The 22,474-nt window shown below is 33.7% G+C and overlaps 1 protein-coding gene across 1 annotated transcript in view; it reads right to left on the bottom strand.

Moving 5' to 3' along the window:
* Positions 1 to 22,474, bottom strand: part of ETNK1 (ethanolamine kinase 1) — a 68,841-nt gene that overhangs the window by 13,096 nt on the left and 33,271 nt on the right. Inside the window, exons 3-6 of the mRNA XM_060024434.1 lie at positions 22,319 to 22,459; positions 17,760 to 17,902; positions 8,686 to 8,769; positions 6,739 to 6,899 (exon numbers count right to left, since the gene is read on the bottom strand). Of these exons, the coding sequence (XP_059880417.1) occupies positions 6,739 to 6,899; positions 8,686 to 8,769; positions 17,760 to 17,902; positions 22,319 to 22,459 (529 nt within the window). The remainder of the gene's footprint in view (positions 1 to 6,738; positions 6,900 to 8,685; positions 8,770 to 17,759; positions 17,903 to 22,318; positions 22,460 to 22,474) is intronic.

The following is a 22,474-nucleotide window of genomic DNA, read 5'->3' as shown; positions in this document are numbered from 1 at the left end:
ATGTACAATTAAAAAGAAAATCTGGCAGTGTTTTGGTCAGTTCAGTAAAGCTACACAGAAAAGACTGCCAAGCATATGCTGGCTCCTAGTTTTTATGCCTTTTGTGGTTCAGATGCATTTCTTTCATTCTGATTACTTAGGAAAAGTTATCTCCAGCTTGCTTTTTCCCATTATTTTCTGTCTACTTTACTGTCTTCAATTTATCTTGTTTAATGACAGATTTTTAAAGCAGTTGGTATTTTACTTTTTTAGTCATCATTCTTTTTATATCCCTACTTATTACATCTTATTAGAAAACCTATTTTGTTCTGTGTTTCAGTTTTTTCTGCTACATATTTATGAGACTTCCAATTGGCTTTCTCTTTGAAAGCATTAAACAGAAAAGTGGTATAAATTATATTGTACATACAAGCAAAAATAAAATAGTTGCACGTGTACTTTTTTAACATTTACATAGATAGATACTTGGCTTACATTTATCTCTACCTATGCATCTTTTGATTAGCTATAATCCACATCCAAATATTTAGACTATCTGTTCTCATATATTGAAAATGGATTGATCTATATTTTTCCCTACTGGAATCGTACCTTACTATATATCCAGCTTTAATTTTCATATCTTCCTATAGTGGTCAGATTCTACTAAGTTTTACCATTGCATTGTACTCCTTAGCTTTTCTAGGCTAGGACTACACAACACTGCATTAAACAGAGTTAAATATTTGATAATCTAAAAAAAAAAAAAGTTTCTGATAACACTAAGACTTCACTTCCCAAGAAATACTCTATTCTAACTAGAAATAATATAACTAGAAAAAAATTACTAGGTGTGTGGTTGTAAGCAACTTAATTAACTCCTCTGTACGTCTGTTCTCTCATCTGTAAAATGCAAGTGAGATATTATAATTTATAATAAGATATAGACATTTGATCTTCATTCACTGTTCCTGGCTCATAGCTCCTTGGACTTTCCTAAGCATAGAGCAACTGGAAGCATCTTTTGTTACAATATTTGGTCTTTTGTCATTGGTTCCTGAAATAGTTCCACAGCTATAATGTGAAAGGAATGTCTTTGTTATTCTTAACAAGCCCCTTTCAACCACATGTTAATGAGGTATCTTTTGGAAAGCCCCTAAACTTGAGGGCTGGTTGCCAGGGGAACTAACCACGTGATTAGAAGGTTGGAACTTTCCGCCCCACCACCTCCAGACTTCCAGGGAGGGAAGAGGGAATGAAAACTGAGATGGCCAGTGGTTTAATCAATCTTGCTTTGGTAATGAAGCGTCCACTAAAACCTAAAAGGAAGGAGTTTGGAGAGCTTCCATATTTCATGAACCAGATGACCTACGCACATGTTGGGAGGGTGGTACACCCGAAACTCCACAGGAACGTAAGTTCCTACACCCAGGACACTTCCAGACCTCACCGTACTATACCTCTTCATCCAACTGTTCTTTTGTATCCCTATAATATCCTTTATGATAAACTGGTAAACAAATGTAAACGTTTCTTTGAGTTCTGTGAGCCACTCTAGCAAATTAATAGGCCCCAAGGAGGGAGTTGTGGAAGCCTCCCATTTAAAGCCAGTGGACTTGCGAGTGGCATCTAAAGGGGCAAGGGGGCAGTCTTGTGGGACTGAACCTTTAACCTATGGAATCTGACACTTATCTCCAGGTAGATAGTGTCAGACCTGAGTTAAATTTGTAGGACACCCAATCACTGCCTACTGAGAACTAGAGAACTGATTGGTGTGTGGAAAAAAAATCACATCGGAGCAGCTGGCATACAACAAACGTTCAATAAAATGTTAATTATTAATTATATGAAACCAGAATGACAAAAATGATGAAGATTTTTTAAAATGGTCTTCTTTCTGTCTAAGGAAGTGTCTCAGGTATTGAAAAGTGATTTATGAGATGAGATGCCTTCTTCTTTTGAAAGTCTAAATCAGTGGTTCTCAAAGTGGTCCATGAATCCATGGAAGACTCTGAGGCCCAAAACTATTTTCATAATAATACTAATATGTTACTTGTCTTTTCGACTATGTTTACATTTGCAATGATGAAAAAGCAATACTGGGTGAAGCTCCTGGTACCTTAACATAAGTCAAGGCAGTGGTACCAAAATGAATTAGTATAGTAGTCTTATTCTTCACCACCACCACACACTCACAGTACAAATCCAGTCTCACTAAAGAATGTCCTTTAATAGTTAAAGTCCTTTAACTACTAATTTTATTAAATCTCCACCCCTGAGTACATGATATTCTGATATTCTGTGGGATGATATAGGAAGTACAAATAAAGCATGTCTGATGCATACCCAAAGCATGAAGGCTGTCTCAAGGAAAACCACATATGACTGAGTTGTGACCTAAACTTGCACATTTTTAATGGAACCTCATTTTTACTTGAAGAACAACTGACATATGAACTAGAGTTATTAGACTTGGGTATTTGGCAGACATTTCTCAAATATAAAAAAGAGAACTTGTCATTTCAATGAGAATAAATGACAGTATTTATTGCCAATGACAGACTTTGACTATTCAACATAAAATTAGAACTTTGGAAAATCTGTATTCAACTCTGTGAGCTTATCAGCTTCTCAATAAAGTACTAAAACTCTTCTGATACTGGTGGTAATATCAATAAATGTGATTTTTTAAATATCATATAATGAGATGTATCAACTTTTAGAAGATCTATACAGCTCAATAAATCCATATTTTCCAAATAACTAATGAATGACATTCAAATTACAAAATCACACATTGGTAAAAGAACCATTCAAAGTGCAAGATATACTAATGGAGTTTCATGTAATAGAATACAAAAGTTAACTTATGTGTTCAGATTGAACATTACAATTAACCTTTAAGAAACTATCACTTGCTGAGTTTTGGTGAAGCATCAAAAAAGAATATCCACAATTCCCTGAAAAGGCAAAACACTCCTCTTTTCCAACAACCCTATGTGTGCGAAACAGGACTATCTTCATATACTTCAACCAAAACAATACATTGTAAGAGATGAAATGCAGGAGCAAACATGAGAATACAGCTTTTGTTATGCCAGACATTACAGAGGTTTGCAAAAGTAAAAAATTATGTCATCCTTCTCACTGAAGTGTTTTTTGATTTGGAAAATAGCTATTTTTCATTTTTAAAATGCTGTTTATGTTAACATGAGTTTTTTAAAAAAACATGTATTTAATAAATATTTTGAATTTGTTTTAATTTCCAAGATGGTAAATACTGATAATTAAACCATATAAACAAAATCTCGTAGAGGTCTTCAAAAAAGTTTTTGAAGAGTAAAATAAGGTACTGAGACCAAAAAGTTTGAGAACCACTAGTCTTAATCACCTCAGCATATTCTAATGATATAAAAATCATCTGCAAGTGGTATCATAATCTCTTCCTATTAGGTGGGTTCTGTAGTAGAAAAGACTAAAATCAGGGGACATTCTACACCTAAAAATAACATAACATTCTACACCTAAAAATAGCAGTGCTGGCAAATGTATTTCTCAATTTTATTCATATAGTAATGGAAAATAACTAAATAATTCTAAACTAGAGAAGCATTATACATAAAACTTCACTTTTTTGGTAGGTAACACCTTTTATAGGGTGAAAAATTAAAAATTTATATGTAACATTAGACTCATGAACAGATAAAAGGGGAAGTGAGGAAATAGCCCATTTGTCATTTTGCATTCTCCAAAATGGCAAAGAGAGAATATTTAAGTACAAATAATATAATAATCTGTGATTCTATGATTTACTAATACTACTTCTCTCAGATTTGGAAGTTATGGATATGTAAGTCTATCAAAGGGTATTTTAATTCCTAGGCTACCCACATCTGTTGCAAAGAAAAATTAAAAGCTTTATATGGTGAACAAATAACTAAAATGAATCCTCAAACTGTTTCCTGAAAACCTCAATATAACTTTAATATTTTACTTAGAAAGAATCTGAAGTCTGCCAACAATGTGTCTAAAAACTCCTCAAAGCTTAAAAAACCCCTGTATTCCCTATTTGGTTTTGTAATGCAAATACCTACTTTTGTTTGTCATCTCCTCAACATTAATTAATTACAGTAAACAATTAATTAGAAGTGAAATCTTTTAATACTGAGGAAGTCTGATCATACCATTTACTGAACATTTATTTATTTAGAACATTACCAACCATTTACCAAACATTTATTTACCAAACAATAAACATTTACCAAACATTTATTTATTTAGAACAGCTACACCTTGATCTTATTCAAACCTCTTTTCCTCCCTTATCAAAACAGCTTTATAATGTATGTATGTGCTGTCTTCTTCATGACAAGTGATCAAGGAAAGAGGAGGAAACAGTATTTAAGACACATCCATAAGGAACAAGAGGAACTTGCCAGAGAATACAGGGAAAAGGGCATTCTAGGTAGAAAGGAATAATCTATACAAAAGCATACAGGCTTAAAACACCCTGGAGTGTTTAGAAAACAAGATGACTCTGCCAGAGAGGAGGTGGTAGGTGAGAAATTTAGTGGGAAATAAGACAATTTGTAGATGCTATCATTTGGATTTCATTCTGTAAGTCACAGGGAGTCATAAAGTAGGAAAGTGACACAATCAGATTCATAAATTAGATTCTAGTTATTAGAAAGAGCACTTTTAAAATATACAGTGTGAATTACAGACAGAAAAAACCTGCAGGTAAAGAGACCAGTAAAGACTAACATAGGTGAGAGACAAAGGCCTTAATCAAAGGTCATGCAATTAAGGAGAAAGGGTTGGAATTGACAGAATTTTAGAATAGAATCTGAAAATAGAAAAAATGTGAGAAGAAGAGGAACACATGAAAAAAAATTCCTTCTTTCCTGGTTTCAGAATACAGCAACAGAATGGACAGCATTTTAATTAAGTCAAGATAGTACAATAAAGAATAAAGAATGGGACAGAGGATAGGATGCAGAAAATAAAATTCAAGTTTGGACACCTTGTGGTCAAATACTAATGGGACCCTGGATAGATACAGTCAGTACTGATCTGGAGCCTGTCAGTGGGATCATTAACAGAAAGGGCAATAAAAGTCATGGGACTAGATCACCCAATAGAAGTATATAAAGTGGGGAACTCCCCAGCAGTCCAGTGGTTAGGACTCCATGCTCTCACTGCTGAGGGTCTGGGTTCAATCCCTGGTCAGGGAACTAAGATCCCACGAGCCGTGTGGCACGGCCAAAAAAAAAAGTATATAATATACATAAAATGAAAGGAGGGAAGCCCAAAATCCGAACACTAGGAAACACTAGCATGTAAGAGGGTTGGAGGAAGAGTAAGAAGAAAGAGGAGCCAGAGAAGGAGACAAGCAGGAGGGCACAAAAGAGGAAAACCAAGGAAGAATGGGACCACAAAAATTAACGAAAGGAAAAACTGCAATCAATGGAAAATAATGTCAAATGCTATGGACAGATCAAGTAAGATAAAGACTGAAGAGTTTTAACTGGATTTAGCAATTATGTCATTATTGTTAAGAAAACCCTATATTCTCTACTTTAAGATCATGCTTAAATAGAATAAATAGAAACAGCAGGCATCCTAGGACCAACTGGAGAGCATGTCATTAATTTAACCAACAGTTCGACTCAAAATAGACATCAAAACAGCAGTTAAAGAAGTCACATTTCAGCACACCCTCTTACTTAAGATGTATTCTGTACGGCTCTGGGGGAATGCTGCTCTTAATACTATGGAAACAGTACACCTGTGAGCCACCAATAGGGTCTATTTGTGAAGACTACATAGCTAATATTCCCCATGTCAACTGCAGAGAATTATATTAAAACTAAAAAGAAGTAGTAGCTAAAATAACTTCAACCCAGTATTCAATTTAATTAGTCTCAACACCTTAGCTGAAAGCTTATTCTAATGGCATCACGTCATTCTCAAAAGGTAATTTAAATGAACTAAAATTTGAAAACATAAATGCATTCAGAGTAAAGAGAAGTGGGTCTTGAAAATAATAAAGCATTACAATATCAAAGAGGCAGGAAATAACTGCTTATCAAAAGAAGCTCAGTAAGACAAAATACTGGTGGTTATGAAAACATAATTCTACCAGTCCTTCCAATCTACTTTTATCATGTTAACATGATATGTTAACATGTTAACATGTGATGATTAAATATATTGTGGAAAAACCTTACTACCCATAAATCTGTCCTTGATTATGTTTTTTATAACATAAAGAAAGAGGGCTTCCCTGGTGGCGCAGTGGTTTGGAGTCCGCCTGCCGATGCAGGGGACACGGGTTCGTGCCCCTGTCTGGGAGGATCCCACATGCCGCAGAGCGGCTGGGCCCGTGGGCCATGGCCGCTGAGCCTGCGCGTCCAGAGCCTGTGCTCCACGACGGGAGGGGCCGCAGCAGTGAGAGGCCCATTAATCCTAACTCTAACTAGAATCCATTCATTAAACAAATAATTTCACTGAGCACTTAACCATGTGGCTAGGCATTGTTGTTCTAGAGGCTGGGGATATAGCAGTGAATGAAACAAAATTTTTGTCTTCAAAAGCATTATAGTGGGGGAATTTTAAACAATCTCATTTTGTCATTATTTTAAACAAATAACAAGTTCACAAAACTCAAAATGGGCAACTGTTTAAAAAATGATGAAAATTTTTAGTTTTTAACATTATATCAAGAATCTTTCATTAATTGTTTAAATTTAAACTTACCAATGCAAACTGATTGACTTGAATGAAGAGTATTTCTACTTCCTTTTCAGTAACTTCAGACCCAAAACCCTTATATTCTTTGTACGCTTCAAGGTAAGAACGCAGCCACTGGCCTTGCAGTTCTCTATCTGGATAAAGACTATAGTCTACATCACTCACACCTAAAATAGAAAAGAAAGTACACTGAGATTTTTAAGAACACATTACACATCTTGTGCAAACTTTAATAATCCCTACCATCTACATATTTTTTCAGAAAAAAATTATTAAATGTTTCCATTTGGGGCTGAAATACTAGATATTATTAAGTAAATAGCATTTATTAGAATAATAAACCAATCATAATGTATTCCAAATTAAATTCTAGTGTACAATACAGTTGATCACCATAATCAATTCTCATTGCCTCAATTTTTCCTCAAAGTATGAAGCTTGAATCACCTGCATCAGAAGCCACAAATCTTCGATTTTAATAAGTACCTCAGGAGATTCTTATGAGATTCTTATGCACACTAATATCTAGAGCATTTCCTAGAACTGTAGCTCTAAAGCTTCTTTAATCATTTCTCACAGAGTAAGAAATATATTTTTATATTGAAACCTTATACACACACCTGATACTAAGTTTCACAGAACAATATTTACCCTAACTACACCTTCCAATTCTGATACTTTCTATTTCTTTTCCATTCCTTGCTTTAATTACCCCACATACCTGATCTCATGATGTATAGTTTGAAAAATACTAATCTTAGTTCATAGTATTTTGCCCAGTGTTCAAGGTTCTTCCTAAGTTGATCCAAACTTACTTCTCTGGTCTTATGACACTCTATTCTCCTTCATGGATTTTATATCCTACAGAAATAGGTATACTCATCTTGAAGATTTCTTCCTTCTTCCTGCAGTGCCCTCTCTTTCTCTTCTATCTGCACAACCAAACTCTAACTTTTTCAATTTTTTTCTACACAAAATCATATTAAGATCACTCTTTGGTATCCACAGCAGCGACTATCCATATTACTAACACGGTGATATCTCATTATATGCACAACTGCTTTCCCTTCCTATAGATATTTATGTACAACATGTATCTGGGGATACGGCAATGTATATAGGCTTGGTGGAGGGAAATAACTGAGAACATGTAAACTAAAACTTTCCCCCAACTCTCTTTACCCAGTCTGGTAACTTAGAAGTATGTGAAAATACATGAATACATAAATATATAAAAATACAAATTCAGCAATGAAAAGTTCCTGCTAGGTATAAACCATCCAGGGGAATTCCCTAATCTTCACTATTTTAGAGCATTTCATGTTTCTAAATATAGCCATAAAATGTATTTTAAATTAATTATACTTACATTAAAAAACTTAAACTTTTACCTTTGATGGTAATAAAAGATTATTTTCAGGGGTAAAAATGACCAGCTTTTCAATTATTCATAGCCAATGACCAAAAAAAAAAAAAAAAAAAAAAATTCTTGAGCTTTTTAGTTAAACAACATTCCAAAAGCCCTACTACACAATAGAAACAGCAAAGGCTTTTAAATGATTAAAAAGTTGTTTTCAAATCTTAGTTCTTTGCATTTTACTGTGACCTTGGTGAGTTACTTTACTCATTTGTAAACTGGGAATATTACCCAACTTATTGTTGTGTAGAAAAAATCAGATGAGATGAGATTTACGAAGCAACTGTGTCAATTCTTAACAAAAGCCACACACACAAAAAGCCACAATCATTATTTTCCTTAAGAAATTAAGGAAGAGGTCATCATCTCTTTCCTCCAATAATAAAGAAAAACCAAAAAGGTCAGGAAGAAAATAAAAATTGTTGCTCCTACCCCCAGCTGATCTTCTTTAAAGAAAAGAAAAAACAATTCAAAAAGCATCCTTTCAAAATTATATATGCTACTCCATTAGAGGAACATGTTCCTCTAGATTTTACCTGCAAATTCATTGAAATGATTTCCAATATCATATGCCAGGTAGTTGTATCCAGAATATTCATAATCAATGAACTGTACATCACCTATGTGAGACACAAAAACAGAGACATAAGAAATCACATATAGGATCAGAAAATCCCTATGCTATTTATAATTAAATAGCTTCCAATATTTTGTCTCATTGTACGTGCTTGGTTACATGCACTTCTGAGACAATACAGGGTAAGGCTGTGAATTTTATGGCAATGAGCTTTACAAAATTCAAATTATTTATCTGGGTCAACAGCTTCTTTGTGAACATTAATGTCCACTACACTACAGAAAAGTCAAAATACAGTCATTCTCCAAGTTCAAACAAAAGCAAAATATGTCTTTAACCACATGGGGGCATCAGTTACTTAAAAATTCAAGTTTGGTTAGAAATGAAAACTATCTTTGGAAACTTAATAATCTACGCAACTTTAACAAAAAATTAATCTATGATACTCCAACAGTGAATTGACAAGCTAATCTATATACGGAAATAAAATACAGACTTTCAAAGACTTAAATTCTGAGAACCCTGCACTTGCTGATCAACATAACACCATGCCTAATTTAAGAAGTTAGTTGCTATCAAACTCTTACATATTCCTGGAATGCTACATAATTAAGGTTTCCAATAGCATATTTGAGCAGCCTTAAGGTGGTTGTTTTATCATTTAAAAAGAGCAAAGGTATAGTTGCTTTTAAATATTTTTTTAATTTGAGAAATTTTTACATAAACTAAAGAGATTCCTATTCTAAATTAGTGCTAAATACAGATACAGATATGCGTATTTCATTATAATTCTCCAAAGACTATCCTGTTCCGCCTGCCCAGGGGACAAACTCCTGCTTATAAACACTTCATTTTCGAGTACTGAGTATTAGAGAGGGTTTGGCTCAACAGAGATATAGGTCCTATTTTTTAAAAGACGAGAAAAAGAGAGAGAGAAAGAGAGACAGAGTGAAACATTTAAAAAAAAAAATCAAAATGGGTCACTGTCCACATCAAGGGATCACAAACTCAAAGGCTAACAGGGCTCAACAGTTAAAATGGATACATGAACAGAGATGGCTATAAGAATAGTTTCTAAGCTGCTGATATTGAGAAAATGCACAGCATATGTCTAGTTACATTGTCTTTTAAAACATCAAGCTGAGGTAACAAAACAAACTTCTGGTTTATACACACTGGCTTTTCCCAGATAAAAGAGCTTTTGAACTGTCATGTGTCATACAGATTTATATGTTTAATCTGGGGATGTATGTTGATCATATTCAAACTCAGAAAAAGAATTATATGACAGAAAAATGTAATGGCAAGTGGAGTATTTTAGACAAAAGCCAAAAAATTTAATGTAATTGTATTTAATATTTAATTCAAAATTTTTATAATAGTCAAGTCTAGAGTAAAATAAGTGAGATTACCAAAGTATAAAAGCCCAGTTACCAAAATCTATATGCATATTGACAAAATAATATAAGGTTTTTAAAAGTTGGTAACTACATAAACCACTACAACTCAACCAGTTTAAATTCCTGAATTCACAAAAACTATTCCACAGAAAGTCTTAGCGTTAACCAAATCACTTCACTAAACTTGCAGGATGGGAAGACAGAACAAGCTTTAACCAAATCACTTTACTAATAAGCTCCGAAATGAAAAGTCAGAACATATTTAAAAATTTTTTTCTAGGTACCCTTGGGAATGAGAGAGTAAAGACCACCATCATGACAAAATACTTTGCAGCCATGATAAAAATTTCATTTTCAAAAATTATTAAATGACCAGGAGAATTACAAATGTTATATGAAAAAAGACATAAAATAGTAAACACACTGATCCAAATTATTAAAATATTATGCCTGAAGAGAGGAAAAAAGAAAAAAAAATATAATGCATAGGAGAAAAAAGATGAATGGAAATAAACCAAAACAAAATGTTTCTACTAGTTTCATTTCAGATGGTAGACAAGTGACCTTTCTTCCTTTATTCTTTGCAATAAACACTACTTTTAGGAGGAAAAAAAAAATGACAGTTTAAAAAGATTAAGATGAATAAGAGGCTAAACACGATTTGAGAAATACCTAACCACCCAGCCTTCAAGAAATCAGGATTCCAGAGGATTTACCAAGTTGTATTACTGAGCCAACCAAATAGTTTTAATAAACAATGTTTTAAATTGCAGCTGTTGATTGCTTTAGCTCTTTTAAACACAAATTCTTGTAGAGCTCATATTAACTGTTACATGCCAATAAAAATACACAGCCCAGTCCTGAAGCTTACTTTTGCCACATAAACAAAAGCTTCAATTTCAATTTTCAAAATTATATTTAGAATTTGGCAAACATAAATAAAATGGCAGGTAAAACATGCCTGCTTATAAATACAATTTAAATAAAGCATAGATCATTTTAACAAAAGTTAAAATCTGTTTCAGTATGAAAATTTTAGCAATGACTTTTTGTAGTAGCATTAATTCATTAAAACTAGCCTTTATTTTTAAATGCTATGTTGAGTTTATAAATAATGAAATTTTAAAAATAAGAAAATGAAGCTAACAAGATACAGATGAGGCTGTTACCAGGCTCCGTGCATGTGAACAAGTGATGCGATAAACCTCCAGTCAGTGCGTTTAAGAAGCACGGGTGCGCCGCCACATGGCAGCAACAATGGCATACCTAATCTGTAGCAGATGAAGAAAATTTGGCAAACTCACATTTTACAAGACACAAAGCTTAAAAGGAAAAAAAATTTTTTTTAATCTGCATTAACTATTCTTTTCAAACAACTGCAAACAAAGTGGAACTCAACCTTAAATTTAATCTTCTGCAACAAAGTAAAATTAAAGAGGCCTGCTTCCCTTATTTCGGGTGCCAGAAAAATCAAATTACTGGAAAATGCTTTCCTACCAAAAAAATGCACTGAACTTTTTTCTTCTACAAATTTAACTTCTGAATTCTAAATTTTCCAAGTATTTAGAGGAACATCCACATCACTATAATAATTAATAGCTCATATGGCATGACTATCTTGTTAATTCTTTAAGATATGAATTTTTAATTGGGGATTCAAGGGTGGAAAGAAAATGAGAATACTCCCGAAAATTTTACACAAAATTTTATATAGGCAGATTCTGAGGGGATTCTCAATTTTCCAGATTCTCAAGGGATCCTTGACCTCTAAAAAGTAAAGCATTGCTTTAAGAGCTAAGACTATATTTTATCTGTATATAATTAGCACACAGTGGGTAAAGCATAAGATTACTGAATAAAACTATAATCTGAATGTTCAAATGCTACATTTTTCTTTTTTCGTTTCTTACGTATCTTCGCAGTAATGAAATCCACACTCTACTGAGTTAAATTGTTCAAATTTCAGTACAGTTTAAATAATATTTGAAGTACTTTAAAACCAAAAAAATTAGCTTATTAACTAAGGCTATATAATTCACATGATACATTCATTTGGACTCCTTTTATTTATTGTTGTTACAGAGAAATGGATAAAGATGAAAAGCAAAATAACCAATATGAGAACCTGAAAATGTTTCCAACTCACTCTACTTGCTCTACAGTGTTATGTAAGGCAGAAAGAGAACGGAGAGAAAAAGTAACCATGATTACACTAATGTTGGCAAAATGCTCTCTAATACACAGAAAAAGGAAGTATTCTGTTCTGGGAAACTTTCGCTTCATCCCTTACTCTAGCGTCCAGTAACTTTACCCTGGACGTGTACACCTTCACCACACAGCACTCATCATTCTGAATGTAAACTTCTGTATTGTGACTGACTCGTCCACTACATGGCACATGGCTTCCTGGAGAGGCAGTAGGTCCCTTCCACTTTTCCTTATGCAATCCACAGAGCAAATCCTAGCACACAGGAAGTATTCAAATGCTAGTGAAATAAATGGAAGTTTTGCAGAAAATGCTCAGACACAATGATAACACATATTTAAATGGAAGCGGGGGATAGCATGAAATATTGAGGAACAAAATATGGCATTTCTGACATTCTTATTCCAGTATATGACTGAACATACAGTGGGAATGAATGTATGAGTAAAGAAAAAACACTGAACTAGTAACTATTTAAGGTAGCTCTTCCTTGATAGTTCAGGTTTTTATAGTCCATTTAAAGTTTTTTATTACCTGATTTAGGGTTATTTTATTTTATACTAAATAGTGATCCAGACTACAAGTGAAAACAAGGTTAAGATTATCCTTCATAAAAATTCCACCCTGGAAAATATAGGTTAGCAAATAAAAATATAATTTAAATTTTAAAATAAAACAAAAAACTTGTTTAAATATCAATAAAATAACAACCATATCAATGCCTTTTCATGAATAACAATAAAGTGGATAAGATTTAGAGTCAATCAAGTGACTAAGAATGGTGACTCACCCATTTTCTATTTATATTGTTTTATTTAAAACGCTAAAGAAAAACCTGGCTTACTCTGTAATTCCCAGAAAAGCTTCCTTTTTCTTCCACTCATTTTTTATTTCCTTAAGTAGCTGTGAATCAGCTTCTCGCATTTGCTGACAGAGAAAATAATCAATGGCAGCCATTTTAAGTTACAATTAGGTCTTCAAGTGAACTTTTTATGAAGCTTTTATGAATGGGGGAAAAGGAGAAACAAAACAGCCACCAATAAACATTCTGACAGAGCATCAAGACATGAGACAACAAACTCAAAAGCTTTAGCAATTACTTCTAACATGTCAGCAGTTAAAGGATTAGTTGAAATTAAAATATTAGATTTGAAGTCAGTCAATAAGCAATACTGAAATTTGTTCTACTTAGTATAAATTCTTTTTAATTAATTGCTGATTAATTTAAAAGATGACTGATGTAAGTCTTATCTTACAATTCTGGAGCGAGAACCACTGCTTTTGGTTTTACTATTATATAACAAATTCTATCATCATATCATTAAGTATACTTTTCTTACCTTTTTAAGATGTCATTTCACTGAAGCCAAGGAATGGGCTGCTGTCTTACCAACCACCTAATTCCTGGCACTGACTAACTTTTCAAAAATCTTGACAGCTACCATCAACTTCAGAAAGGAAGCTTACTCTTCTCCCATATTCCTGAGTCCTGTCAACTGACATGATGAAAACAAGTAGAAGCAGTATTTCTTCTGTGATGCCTACCAGTTCTGTAACATTCGCAGGTGAAAATGCCTATAAACTGCAGGGTGCTCACAGTCTTGTGTGTGTGTATATATGAGTACGTATATATACATATACATATATACATTTTTAAACTTTAATCACTCAAGTTATAGTTAAGATAGAATTTGTAAATTGCACTTAAAGATAATCTGAATTGTCACCGCATACCAATGAGCCATAAATCCTTCTGGCTTATACTGATAGTAACCATTTTCACTTTTTCAGAATCAGATACATTTTGTATAATGCATCTCCTATAAACATAATACAGGGGTTGGCAAACAATGTGTTCTCAAGTCAAATCCACCTCAGTGCCTGTTTCTGTAAACAAAGTTTCATTGGAACACAGCCACACATATTTGTTCATGAATTATATGAACAGTATATGGCTGTGTTTGTGCCACAACACAGATCTGAATAGTGGAAACAGAGACTATAACATGGGACGAAAAGTCTAAAGTATGTACTACATAGTCCCTTACAGAAAACGTTTGCCAACTCCTATCACGGTATAATAACTGCAACTGAGAGCTGCTAAGCACCTAGTCTGGTGCTATTTACATTACATGCATCATCTAAAATCTTGCCAGGAACCATCTGAAGTAGATATCATCTCCTAAGTTTCAAATAAAGCAAATAAAAGTTCTAGACTATCAGCAGTGTAAGCACTTCCTAGAAATCTGCTAAACATGCAGAGTCCTAAGCCCATCAGTAGAAATTCTTGTTCAGATGGTCTTGGATGGAGCCCAGAAACCTACATGTTTCCCAAGTACCCTAGGTGATTCTGGTGCAGATAGTAAAGGATCAAATATAAACACTTAATGAAGAGATAAAATGAATTGTCTAATACCACCTACTTCCATATGTGATTAAGCAGGGATTTGAACACGAGTGTGCTTGGTTCCAAAATCTATATTCTTTTTGACTTCTCTTTTAAGTTACTTAAGAGTTAAGAGTTTGATTGCTCTTTTAAGAGTAATATATCTGCTTGTAAGAGTTACTTAGAGATTTTTAATCTAGTTACAACATATAAAAAAATCTAACACTACGTTTGAAAAGTACATGCAGAGACTTCAAGATGATCCAATATAAATTCATGAAGTTTAACTAAAATTTGTACTTCCAAGAAATTAAGGGTCTGAAACACACTACAGAGAGATACTGAGATTGATGATGCAAAGGCTAGTCCCGTGGCTTTCATCTTGTTATTTTTATATGTATCATAGGTGGATACAAAATGGTGAAGTCCTGACCTCAAATCACATGAATGATTTAACAAGTGATAACAAATCAAACACATTTGTGAACATAATATATAGCTTAATCATTTATTCTTTGTAGAAACCATTTTAATTTGAAAAGACTTGACACTTGGCTTTTAGATGCTATAATCAATTAACAAGTTCAGGTAAAGAACTTTGCAGTGCACATTTCTAATTTTCATGATCCTCCTTGATATTGCAATTATAAGTACTAATGCTATGCTACAGCTCAAATATATATATTTTCTGCTTATTAAACTTACTAAATTTATATAATTTACCTTTTATAAAGTATGAGGCATGTTACTTCTCCTTATAACTAAAGACAAATATGTCATAGTCACATTACTTCAAAACCATTAGCTCCTAATTTGAAACAGAGTAAGATAATAATAAAAAGAACAAGCTTCTTGCCATTGTCATGAGTTTCAGATTTTACCTGAACAATATTCCAACCATGTTTTCTTAATGCTTATGTATCAACTAATCACATAGGAATTGATTTTAATGGATGCCACAAAGTCCAAAGTAGCCTTCCTAACGGACAGTATAAAGCCATTGGTAAGAAAAAAATAACAGAATATCTCCACAACTAACACACAAACACAACCACAAAGACAAGAAGAAACAAATGGTACATAACAGACTTCTGTGAAGAAGGGCAAACTCTAAAACCTGTATCAACATATTTACACTTGTTGAACTGTGAGTTTTATTCTTCTGTGTAGGGAAGAAAAATTAGACACAAAAGTATGATTTAGGTAACTCGTGGTAAAGTAAACAATGACAACCTTGAACTCTTAAAGCCAGACTGAAGCATAAATATTTTATTTGAAAATATGAGAACTTTTCATATCACTAATCAGTAGTTTAGATAGGCAACTGGTTAAATAAAAAAGTAAAAATTAATTTTTTTACCTAAGACATAGTAATCTGATTTTTTTGGTCCCTTATGTTTTAGATTATAAACAAGTTTGTTCAGTGAAATGAATATTCAAAAGAAACTTATAAAATTAAAATATGAAAAGTTAAAATGATATTCCAAAGGAAATAACAGATTCTCTTAATTAACTTGCAGTTAAAAATAAAGCTGAGTGTCCACTTCAAATGTAAGATGAAGACCCTCACTTGAAATTCCGTTATATAAAATAATGTGTTTATTAGATCTTGCACTGAACTTAAAAGCTAATATACATCGCTTTAATGCATAACTAATACTCTAGTCTCACAAATGGCATTGAGATTTGGTTACTAGTATACAATGTAGTACATATATACTATGACAATTATATATAATAAATGGATAATAATAAATTAAAGGACACTGTCAAGTACTTAATGTTTTGGGGTACACCTGAAGTTTTCAAAAAACGACTCCACACAGACTTCAAGACATTCAAAATAAAGATGTTAGCTCAGAAAATTTTTTAAAAATAGAATCTCTAATCCAAATTAAAATATCAAATATAAAAGGTACTTAAGTGTGTTTTTGAAAATATGTGCTTCAGTCTACCACCCTTGACAGTGTTCTTTGGTTCGTTTTCTTCAAATTAAAGTCAGTTACAAATATTAAAAGCTTTTGCATTAGCACAGTCTCAGCTTACAATCTGATAAGAATGGTCATAAATAGTAATTTAACATAATATGACCACTTAATCAGAATTCTTTGGCTTCAATATCTTCACAACAGCACACTTTTAATTCAAAATAATCTTCCAACTATGATACCTATGTTCAAAACTGGTTTCCTACAAAATGCAATAGCTTCAAAGTTTCAAATAGACTTTTTGAATTAATACTAATCTTTCAACCAAAATTATGTTTTAAAAATGCCAATGTAGTATTGAAGGGCACCTACCGCTTTAGCAACCAAACCTCAAACCACTTTATCCAATAATATAATACAACCAAGTGTTTCTTAACTATAAAAACACAGAGAATTTGAATACAGCAAGATAGGAACAATCCCAAAAAACATTTCACCAAAAAGTTCACTGACCATCTCAAAAAATGTTAAAACAATTTACTAAATTGTCTTGATTATTACTTTAGTAGATAAAATTTCAGCAACTACAAATAAAATTTCCTCCATCTGTGGCTCCCTCCTTAGCATCAAAATATCTAACAAATCAGTATAATAAACAGGTAATAGGAAACCTAGAGACATATTTGCTTCTAATACTGCTGTCCCCCCCGACACTCAAAAAATTTCTATATTTATAAAATAGTACAATGTCAGCTGGTTTTTCAATTACTCCCATTACAAGCAGGTGCATTTTCAAACCATGAACTACCAAATATTTACAATTAAATTCATAAACCAAGTCATTTTATCATTTTTCATTTAAAACTCTTAACAGAAACCAAAAACTGTTTCTAATAAACCAATTCTAAGAAACATATTTTATACAACTATAAAGAGAATATACATTCCTAATTTAGCACAGTTACCATGACTTTGTAACGAAAAGAAAATGTTGAAGACTGCACACATGTTTTTAACCCTTGCGTTTGAATTAAATTTACTGACACAAAGATCAAAGGATTGTTAAGAACATGAAGAAAAAAACCTTACTCACTGCTAAAGTCAAACACCTACCTTGTTTCTCATTGTAGATTATATTCTTACACAACAGATCATTATGGCAAAGCACAACAGGTGAGCCCAGGTTAGAAAGAATCTTCTTCATCCAAGTCATTTCTTCCTGAAGAATCTGAGAGCTTGGGATATCACTTAGGAACCTTTCAGTTTAAAAAAAAAAAAAAAAGAGTTATATCTTGTTTATATTAATGGCAACATTTTTTAAAGTTTCATTAAGGAATAAAATCTTCTTTTCTTTTCTTTTTGTCATATAGAACTGATTTTTTTCCTTCTAGTTTTATTAAGATATAATTGACACACACAGCACTGTGTAAGTTTAAGGTGTACAGCATAATTTGACTTACATATATCACGGAATGATTACTATAATAAGGTTAATGAGCAGCCATCATCTCACAAAGATACAAAATAAAAGAAAAAGAAAAAAATTATAGTTTTCTTGTAATGAGAACTCATGATTTACTCTCTTAACAACTTTCATATATAACGTACAGCAGTGTTAATTTATCATGTTTTATATTACATCCCTAGCACTTATTTATTTTGTAACTATAAGTTTGAACCTTTTGCCTACTTTCATCCAATTCCCCCTTCCCCATACCCCACCTCTGGTAACCACAGATCTGATCTCTTTTTCTCTGAGTTTGTTTGTTTTTCAAATATAAATGACCTGCAGCACTATGTTACTTTCTGGTGCATGACACAGTAATTCGATATTTCTATACATACCAAAGAAAATCTATTTTTAATAAGTCCTTTCCATTTAAATGCACAGACTTCTGAATTAAAGCAAGCCAATTATTCTAAAGATTAGAATACAGAAAAACCATTAAAAAGAACTTAAACATGAATAAAAAGAAACAGATCAACAGTTAAAATGCAGGGCAGAAAAGTAAAAAATGTATCAGTACAAAATGGGGTGAGGGAATAATATATATATCTAACAGCTAACAATTACTACCACTATTCTAAATGTCTTATGTTTATGTCCATTTTATAGATGGGGGAAACCAAGACACAAAGAGTTAAATAAAAAGTTTAAGTATATTATGTAAAGTTACAAAGATAGTCCATTAAAGAACTAAAACATCTATTTCAAGCTTGGAAGGGTGAATGTAGTATAAACCAGCTAAAGTCACATTTGATAGTCAATAGATATTATCTACTATTGATAAATCAACTCATTATTATATGATAATCATACAATCATTAATCATATAAAATTATGATACTATCATATGGTAACCACATCACAGAATACTCATCTTTACAGAGAACTGCCTCAGTAGTCAGACTGGGAAGGGTGAGTGTTGGTATGGCAAGAAGGATTAGTGATCATGGCTTTTTATCCTACACTCTTTTCTGTACTATTTATTGTGCTGTATTTGTAATAATTTGATAAAAATACAACGGAACAAAAATAAGGTGCTACTACTAATTCTTCAATAGCACCATCAGGCTTACAAAATAAGTTCTCTTCATTCTTTCTCTATATCGTCTCTCAAATTACCCCTTACATTTCCATTTTATAACACAAAAAAATTCTGTATCACTGAGTTTACTTTAATGAATTTGCCTATTCATTGTTCTCCCCACTCCTGCATTCTCTTCTACACATACCTTCCAACAGAGATCCTTATATGCGCTTTTTAAAATGGTGAAATTATTCAAGAATTTATTTTAAAAGTACTGAGTTGAATGGAAATAATAGGATTCAAAGGATTATTAACATAATTACAATCATGTACAGACAAAAAGGAATGGAAGAAAATATGAAACATTTTTAATATTTTAACTGTTTTTAATGTTTTAGTTGTATATTTTCTGTTGGGGGGAGGTTCTTTCATTATTTACCACACTGCATCTCCAGCTTTACCCAAGTATCACTAACCTCAAGCATTTGACGTAACCTTCTCTGACTAATAATAATTTTAAAAATAGCAGCTAACATTTATTTAGCACTTATATGGCCAAGCACGGTTCTAAGAAATTTGTATATACCAACTCAATTAATCCTCACAGAACCCCTAAAAGGTAAATATACTACCTTTGTTATTTATGTTTTACAGAAGAATAAATAGGTAATTTGTCCAAGGTTACACAGCAGAACTGAGATTTGATCCCAGGCAGTCTGGCTCCAGTCTTGTACTCTTAATCCATACAGTACCATACTGCCTCTCAACTCTGCACCACTGCCATCTACTTATTCTAAAGTGATTTTTCCCAAAATCTTTCAATAAAATAGCTATTTCAAAAGAGAATTTTTTTTGTTTTTATGTTATCACTTTCTGAATATCCAATACACCTGACACACTTCCAGGTGTCTGCCTATCCCAGTTAAAGGGGTATAATATCCCTATCCATTCAAAGTTTGACAAACTTTGTAAACAAAGCACACACAGAGTGAGTCAAACTAATCTTTGAAATAATCAAGCTCAAAACAATACAGCTATTTTTCGCTAATGAGTTATAAAAAATTAAAAGAAACGAGAAAAAAAAAATCCACAGGTCCTGCTTACTTCTGTTATTCTTAAAGCAAAGACTTCCTGAATACAAAAGCTGAAATCTTCATGTACACTTTAGGTATAAAGACAAAATAAAATTTCCAATTTTTGCACTAGTATTAATCACACTATGGAAAAACACGTCTGGTGTGGTTTCTGAGGCATGTGCCGCCGAATATTTCAGAAGGTCCCAGCAGGACTGTGCTCTGCATGTCTGTCAAGAGTGGCTGCGATGGAGGAGGAGGAGGACTCAGCTCACCGGCTCCCACTGGCGCCATCAAAACGACAACTACTTACAGAGCTGCTTACTCTTGACGAGAAAGACCAGAAGACTGGCACAAAAGATTTTTTAAAGGTATAAAGAAGAAGCCACAAGAAGACGAGTAGAAGGGGCAGAGATGCAGCACAGTCAAGACCCGTACCCCTGGGTGGGCAACCCACAAACGGGAGGATAATTACAATTGCAGAGGTTCTCCACAGGAGAGAGGACAAGCCCCACAGCAGGATCCCTAGCCTGGGGACTCCTGCACTGGGAAGACATTTGGCTTTTTAAGGGCACACTTTCAGGAGAACCAGAGGGCTGTGGGAAACAGAGACTCCACGCTTAAAGGGCATATACAAAATCTCAGACACTCTGGCATCCAGGGCAGAAGCAGTAATTTGAAAGGAGCCTGAGTCAGACCTACCCGTTGATCTTCAAGAGCCTCCTGGAGAGGCAGGAGGCAAATGGAGCCCACCCTGGGCTAAGAGACACCGGCAGCAGCCATTTTGGGGAGCTCACTCTACCAGGAGGACACTCGCCCTGGTAAGTGCCATTCTGGAACCCTCCCTCTAGCTTACTGGCACCAGGACCCAGGCCCGCCCTAGCAGGCCAAGTTTTAGGACCCCTTGGGTCCCTCAGGCAGCATCCAGGGATCTTGCCCCACCCACCAGCAAGCTGACACCAATTTCCAGGACATGCTGGACACCAAAGCCAGTTGTGCCAGGAACCAACTTTGCCCACTGGGGGTCTAATACCAACTCTGGGGAACCCCAGGGCCCTGCAGCCAGAAACGCTGGGACCTGGCTCCACCCAGCAGCAGACCAGCACTAGGCCCAGGACCCTCTGGGATCTGGGCCCTTTCCACCAGCAGGCCGACACTACATCCGGGACCTCTGGTCCCACAACCTGCTCCCCCAGACCCAGTTCTGCCCACCAGAAGGCCAGCACTAGCCCCCTTAACCCTGCTGCATGTTGTATATGAAAGTTGTTAAGAGAGTAAATCCTAAGGGTTCTCATCACAAGGAAAAATAATTTTTTCTATGTCTTTAATTGTTTATTTATGATGGATGTTCACTAAACTTACTGTAGTAAGCACTTCATAATGCATATAAGTCAAATCATTATGCTGTACACAAACTTACACAGTGCTGTATGTCAATTATATCTCAATAAAACTGGAAGAAAAGAAACATGTTTATATTATTTGGATTCTAAATATTGATTTATACATTTTTCTATATAGGAAATGAAATACCTTAGTCACTCTGAACCTGAAGTCCTACAAAAGCTGAGACTCCAGTAAATTAATTTTCAACATCATGAGACTTAAATAGTCACAGTAAACTAAAACCCAAACTTTTTCATACTCCAAGTATGTCCCAGTATAGATCTCTAGGCCCCTTCAGAACAGCCTTCCTTTGGACAGAAGGAATTTTTTTTAAAAGGTCTCTATTGTCAACTCACACTACGAAAAATGTACCCATTCATAGTAATCTTTATATTATGTTTACTGCCAAATAAACACTCCATATTTGTTTCTTGGCTCACCACTTCCCCACTTTTATAGGGGTTGATTATTTTTCTTCTTTTTTTTTTGAGTCAGCTGTAGGAAGGGAAGGAAATTTCTGTAGTGCCTTTTGAGAGTCAAATGAATTAATGCTTATTTTACTTAAATGCAAAGAGATAAACCAAACCAGATTTTATACACAAAAACCTTACAGTTATCTTTGAAACCCAATATATGAGCAAAGCAATGTAAAACATAATTTAAAATGTAAAAGTAATTTTACCTTTTATTAATATCTTCATCTGCAAATCCTGTGGGAATGAGAGAGAAATATTTTCCCATCTTTAGCCATAGGTTAGATTTGGGAATCCAGCCATTGTGTGCATGAATAGCATGGATTTTAGCAAGCTGACGTGCTATAAGCCTGTTTAAAAACAAA

This window comes from Delphinus delphis, chromosome 11, assembly GCF_949987515.2.
Source record: "Delphinus delphis chromosome 11, mDelDel1.2, whole genome shotgun sequence".
Lineage (NCBI taxonomy): Eukaryota > Metazoa > Chordata > Mammalia > Artiodactyla > Delphinidae > Delphinus > Delphinus delphis.
Note: the sequence above shows the minus strand (reverse complement) of the source record. Positions and strands in the feature narration are given on the sequence as shown.